At 53.5% G+C, this 6,010-nt stretch overlaps 1 protein-coding gene across 1 annotated transcript; it reads left to right on the top strand.

The window, feature by feature from the left end:
* The first annotated feature begins 1,366 nt into the window (after positions 1 to 1,366).
* LOC120841699 (vegetative cell wall protein gp1-like) lies at positions 1,367 to 3,313 on the top strand. The gene has a single exon (XM_040212658.1). The coding sequence runs from the start codon at positions 1,426 to 1,428 to the stop codon at positions 2,485 to 2,487; it is 1,062 nt and encodes a 353-aa protein (XP_040068592.1). The 5' UTR covers positions 1,367 to 1,425; the 3' UTR covers positions 2,488 to 3,313.
* The last annotated feature ends 2,697 nt before the right edge of the window (positions 3,314 to 6,010 follow it).

Raw genomic sequence — 6,010 nt, forward strand, 5'->3', positions numbered from 1 at the left:
CCTCCTCTTTACATTGCTGGTTTAACTGTTCCGTCATTTATCAATGATCAAAAGGGCTATATCGTTCAAATCGTGCTGGAAAATGGAATCATGTTTCGAAAACTTTCTAAGAAAATATATACGCAGGACAAATTCTGCTCAAAAATGGACTGAAAACCTTTTTTTTTTTTGCGTCATATTTTTAGTTTTTGACTTTTAAAGGACCAAGGGCGCATATGGGGATGTGAATGATCCGACACAGGTACACACTTCGGAGCTTCACCAAGCTCAGATACCTTCTGCACACACACAAAAAAGTTTTTACATGGCTTTTAACACTGCATCAAAAGTGCCAAATGTAAAGAAACAAAACATGTCGTTGCTTTAGTTATGTTTGTAAACAATGCTGAATCAGGCTTCTTTGACTGTAATTTACCTTGTTTGGATGATAACTTTTGTTACATTCAATTTTGTGGCATAAATAATATAGGAACTAAAAGCTTAAACAATTACCTATTTCACAAGTACATTATCGTTATTGTGAAGCCAATTTACCGCAGCGGAAAAACGCTATATATTAGAGGAATTAAAAAAAGAAATTTCAACAAAAAAAAAATTAAAGGACAGTATGGTCTAAAAGAAAATAAAAATTACACGTAATATATTGTTTCGACATATAACTCCGTATATTCATAAAAATCATGAGCCATTCCACTTTGTGGAGGTGGATGACCAGCGAAGCTGTTTAGTACACGACACATACCCGCCCCGAGGAGCCGGAGGAAACTAGGCACGTGCGACGGGACCGCCATTCCGGGAGAGCCGAAGGAAAGAAAACTAGGCGCGAAAGCGGGGGGGGGGGGGGGGAGGGGGAGGGGGAGAGAGGGAGGGTGGGGGGGGCGCTTGGAACGACGACAAAGACTGGGCGGTGCGAGCGTAGACATGGCCGACGCGGGTCGCACATGCAGTAGCGAATCTTTGAGCAACCTTTATTATGTACCTGAGAGTGTACTGACCTTGAAAATAGTGCCTAGTGATAACTAATCTGCTGAATAGACCTATTGCTGACTTACCCAAGCATCAAAGAGAATGCAGGGAATGGTGTTCCACGCGCCGCACGCGCCGGCGTCTGCAGCAGTAAGTGTTCGAAAGCAAAAGCCTAAAACAAATGGCATCTTGCACGCGCGTTCGTCAACGCTTCACTTTGGTTGTTTACTTGGAATCTTTTATACGGAGAAGGCGAGCGCGTTGGGGCGGTGCGAGCGTAGCGTTTTTGGTCACGCACACGTAAAATCCACGGAACCGTAGCCATAAACAGCTTCGCTGTAGAAAGCGATACATTTGAAGTTCAGCTTTTAACATGCGACGCTATATATCATCCATTTGTTTCTGCCAGATTCTAAATTTATTTGCTGATTCAGCGCCTGTCCGGGGACTCCTTGCAGCATGGCGGCGACCGAGGGGTCGGCTGACACAGGGATTGCCCAGGACGCTGCCCCCGTGCGGTCGTGCTCCCCGCCGCAGCAACGGCGACAGAAAGCGGCCGAGCCTCCCGCCGTGAGTCCCCCCGCCCTGTCGAAGATCACCATCAGCACCCTTGACAGGAGCAGCAACAAGATCACCATCCAGACGAAGGAGGTGCCCCCGGCGGTGGCGCAGGCCATGTCCCCGCCCCGCTCCCCGCTGTCCAGGAAGTCCAGGCGCAAGGAGCAGCGGGACGCCGAGCGGACGCTGCAGCACGTCAGACACCAGGGACGGCCCCCGGACAGCCAGGACGCCCAGAGGCCCCGGTTTCCCCGGAGCCGTTCTCCGGAGCGACCGGACGGAGCGACGCCGGCCAAGAACGCGAGGCTAAACGGCGTCGACGTCGCCGAAGTCGATGCCGCGTACGGCCGCCGCGTGTCCCCCTCCGCTTCGTCCGGCAGGCTGGTTCCCGAGCGCGCGTCTCTTCCGGAGCCGGCCCAGCAAAGCCAGAATCTTGCCGAGAATGGCTCGAGGCCCGACAGTCCCGGGTCGCCCGTGTCTCCGCCCCGGGCCCACCCGCAGACCCCGAGGACTCCTCCCGTCGCCCCTCCACTTGCCCCGAGCGCCACGAAAAGCCAAGAGGACACGCGACCCCTCGACCTCTCCGTGTCGCATCGGGGCCTGCCAGCGCCGGCGCCCGTGCGCAGGCCTGTCGGGAGGCCGCCCTTCGTGTTGCCCACGGCGTGCCCACCGGGGACCGCCAAGGGACCCGCCTCGCCCTCCCCGCACCGCAGGACGGCGGCGTCGTCGCCCGCGGTGTCGCTGTACCAGAAGCCGGCCGTGGCGGTCAGCCAAACCGCCACGTCCTCGCCCCTGTCGCAGCAGCACCACCACCACCACAACCACCATCGGAGCAGCAGCAGGGGCTTCCTCAAGGGCGCCAACCTGACGTGCATCAACCCGGACCCGGACGCCTTTCACCCGCGCATCGTCATCAAGAACCTGCCTCCGCGCGCTTCCGGTGCCAGCTTCCACAGGATGTGATATGTGAGGGTGCGTCGCCGTGCCGCCCTCTCCCCTCGAAGAGACGGCGTGACTCGTGGTAGCGTGCGCCTTGTTTCTAGTCTCCTTGCGTGTGTCTCCTACTTCTACCGCGAGCGCACGTGCAGCTGGCGGGATTCGCGGCAGACGACGCCGTTTGTTTGTGCGTGCGAGTGAATGGAAGCCGTCTTGGCGCCACTGAGAAGACATCTGGATACACACTCCCTGCCGCTCGGATACATCCTGGGTCGGGCAGATGTGCTGTTGTGTTTGCAGGCGGTCGTGTACTCTTTGCTCGCTCCTCGTGACTCGTGGGGCCCGGCCGCCATGCGAGCCCGTGAGGAGGACTGCTTTATGCGCGGCCTCCGGCGTATGTGGGTGGCACAAGTCTTGGTGCGCGCGAGTTCGTGTCAAGCTGCGTGAGCGTCTTCAACTCGAGGAGTATGTGCACACACCTGGATTACCTCGGAATACGGTCCTCGTGAACCTCAAGTGTGCTTCTTAGGAATATTTCTTTCTCCTATTCTCGCAAACTGCTCTTCGTCAAAGAGCAGACGCGGAGGCGCTCTTTCCGTAAGTGCGGGCTGGGAACGTAGTCCGCACCCTTTAATCGTACAGTAATGCGCCTTTACGTTTAGTGACTGCACCGCATCAAGATTCTGCAATACTGCGAATATGCGCACATGTTAGACCGAGAAATTTCGAAAGCACACAACGCACGTATTGTGAATTGTTTACATAGACCGCACTGCGTGTAATTATTTCTTTTAATCCTGTGTCCAGAAAATGCCGGAAGTTAAGGGTGCCCTGAGGAGATTTCTGAGATCGCCTAAATCTGGCGAGAACTCACTCTGCGGACTCAAAGCAACCCTAGACATCCATAAACCATAACGATGCGTGGTCCATTTCCCGATTAAAAAAAGTAATCAATGACAGAACACACCGCGAGGTCATCTTCGGCGATGGAGGAGCATGTTCCGAAACCATGACCGTTGTCAGCCAATAGCAAGCAAAGGACTCTCGCGCCTCCGACCGGTGGAACCGCGGAGTGATATCTCGAATGTGCGCGCGGCTCGTTGCCCATACACCCCATACTACGATAGAACCCAGCGGGCGAGCGCTCGGGAGCTGACGACCAGACACTTCGCTACCCCCCCCCCTCCCCCCCCCCAACAAAAAAAAAAAGCAACAGCAAAAAACAGTCCGCTGTTTTTGACACGATTATTACAGCATTATGTTCCCTCTACCAAAGCATTCACATTTTGTAAATATTGCGTTCACAATCTCAACGAAATGTCGCGTGTTTATTGGTCACATATCCCGGCTGCCGGAGCAGTGATCCTCCCACCGCCGGAGATGACCTCGGTGTGTTCGATCTTTAATTGCCTTTTGTAGCGTGAGCTACACTGGCCGAAATTGAGCAGTTTCGCGTGGCTCCTGGAGAGCCGTGCTGCGCATGCGCGAGGAGCAGTGACGTCACACGGCTCACAGCTGGCGCGCCGGAGCCGCCGCCATCGCGCGCTCCGGTGACGCCGCGCGCGCCTCGCCGGTCTGCGCATTCCAGACGAGTGACGTCATAGCCGTGGCAGACGCACTGGCACCGCCGCGTGCCCAGCTTGCGTTTGTGCTGAGACGTTGAGCAGAAAAAATAAATATGCAAGTGTCACATAATGCGTATACCGTGTCTGTCTGTCATTGAAGCAGCAGTAAGCATGATAATCAAGCTAATCCTAGACTACCAGGAAAGCTAAGAATAACCAGCTGAACCTAAGCTCACGCTACGTACATCCTGGCATAGCCGAGCTAAGCCCCTGCAATTTTTAATAGGGAATTTGGCCGCGCATCGTTATGATGTATAGATTTACTTAGAGCCTGCAAAGTGAGGTATTGATATATTTAGGCGATCCCAGAAACGTCCTCAGGGCACCTTTAATGAATGCATGTAGTCAGCTGCGCGTCGCGAAGAAGGTTTTAATGCTGATTGCTTTATTTGCCCCAAGAATAAAGACCCAATAATTCCAGATTATTATACACACACACGTATTGGTGTGCACTCGTACGATGAAAAAGTGATTGAGGCTGGACAGGGACCATTTCCTGTCCAGCCATCGGTGTTGTTCCTCGTCTACACCTGTTTGTCCGTGACACTCCAGGTAAGAACAAGCGACGAGGGGTGCACCTGGCGCTGAGCCCCCTTTTCCCCTCGAATGCTTGATAAAGGGTGCTGCGCAGTGTTGTAGGAACTGTGGGTTGATATAGCAGACGCGGTACCATTTCACTGTCATATTGCATATGCGGCGGCATTTCAGAGAACAGGAAATGAAGATTCCAAAGAATGGGCGGGGCGCATAGTTGAGGGTGTCGTACATTCGTGATAAACCGATCTCATCAGCCAGTACACCGCGGATGCCGGCATGCCAGGCACATAGCCAGAGGGGTGGCCCATGGGGGTTGCCCCCCCCCCCCCCCCCCCCCCGAAACCTCCCCTTTTGCTGGGGCCTCCTCTTCCCCCTCCCCCTCATACAGCATTTTGTCAGGAGAGCAAGCAAGTCTCCGAGGCAGCATCCATGTACGCGTGAAACACGCAGCTGTTTACCCAAGCGGCAAGCCTTCTCTCCTTTTCCTCTTTCTGCCGCGCCGGGTAACATGTGGACTAGCAAAAGAAAGCCGCCGCCACAGCGTGTCTATTTGCCGGCGGGCGCGTATTTGTGATATGCTGAAGAAGAAAAAAAAGCCAATCAGGGGTCCGGGATTCGCCGCATGGTTCTACTCCGTGAGGAGGTACTGATGATAACCATACCTCTTTCTCAACGCAACTACTATGCTGTTAGCAAAAATAACACGCCCAGACGTGTAAACCGTTGTCCCATAGCGGACACGTCGAAACGTGTTCGTTTTACGCCCAGCCATGTGTGTTATTTGTCTACACACGAGGTGCCCTGTAAACTTCACAGGCTACACCGTGTATGCCTACCGAAAAACACGTTTCGAGCGTGTTCCTTATGAAACATGGCGGCCAGCAGCCGAGAACAGGCGAGAGACGAGCCCAGCGAGCCGCGCGCCTTTCAGCCGAAGTGAAAACACACAGGACGCGTTAGTTCTCGTTCGATGTCTTTTATACACAGTAAAGTCTCCAAGCGGCCTATGTAGCTACGTGCAAAGGTACGTACGTGCGTCGTTGGCGGTCGGCGGCGTCGGTAGTTTCAACGGAACCGCTAGACAAAAAAACGAATGCAAAACTCACATGGATAAATAACTTGGGCAAACTATTTAAAATCGGTCGGTAACGTGCGCCACCTATTGAGATTTCTAGCAGCCTATACTAAAAAAAAGACGAGTCTGTTAACACCATGTTAACACATTGCGACGACCACGACTGGACAGCAACCCTACATACACCGCAGGCAATTCCCTTACAAACAAAAAGTTGCCCAGTCTATTGAAATCTTTGCGACTTCTTAACGATCCTTGCGACTTTCTTCCCTACCCACTTTCTAACAACGTATTTGTATACATTTTGTGGAGA

The sequence above is a fragment of the Ixodes scapularis genome, unplaced genomic scaffold (genome assembly GCF_016920785.2).
Source record: "Ixodes scapularis isolate PalLabHiFi unplaced genomic scaffold, ASM1692078v2 PGA_scaffold44__24_contigs__length_19508400, whole genome shotgun sequence".
NCBI lineage: Eukaryota > Metazoa > Arthropoda > Arachnida > Ixodida > Ixodidae > Ixodes > Ixodes scapularis.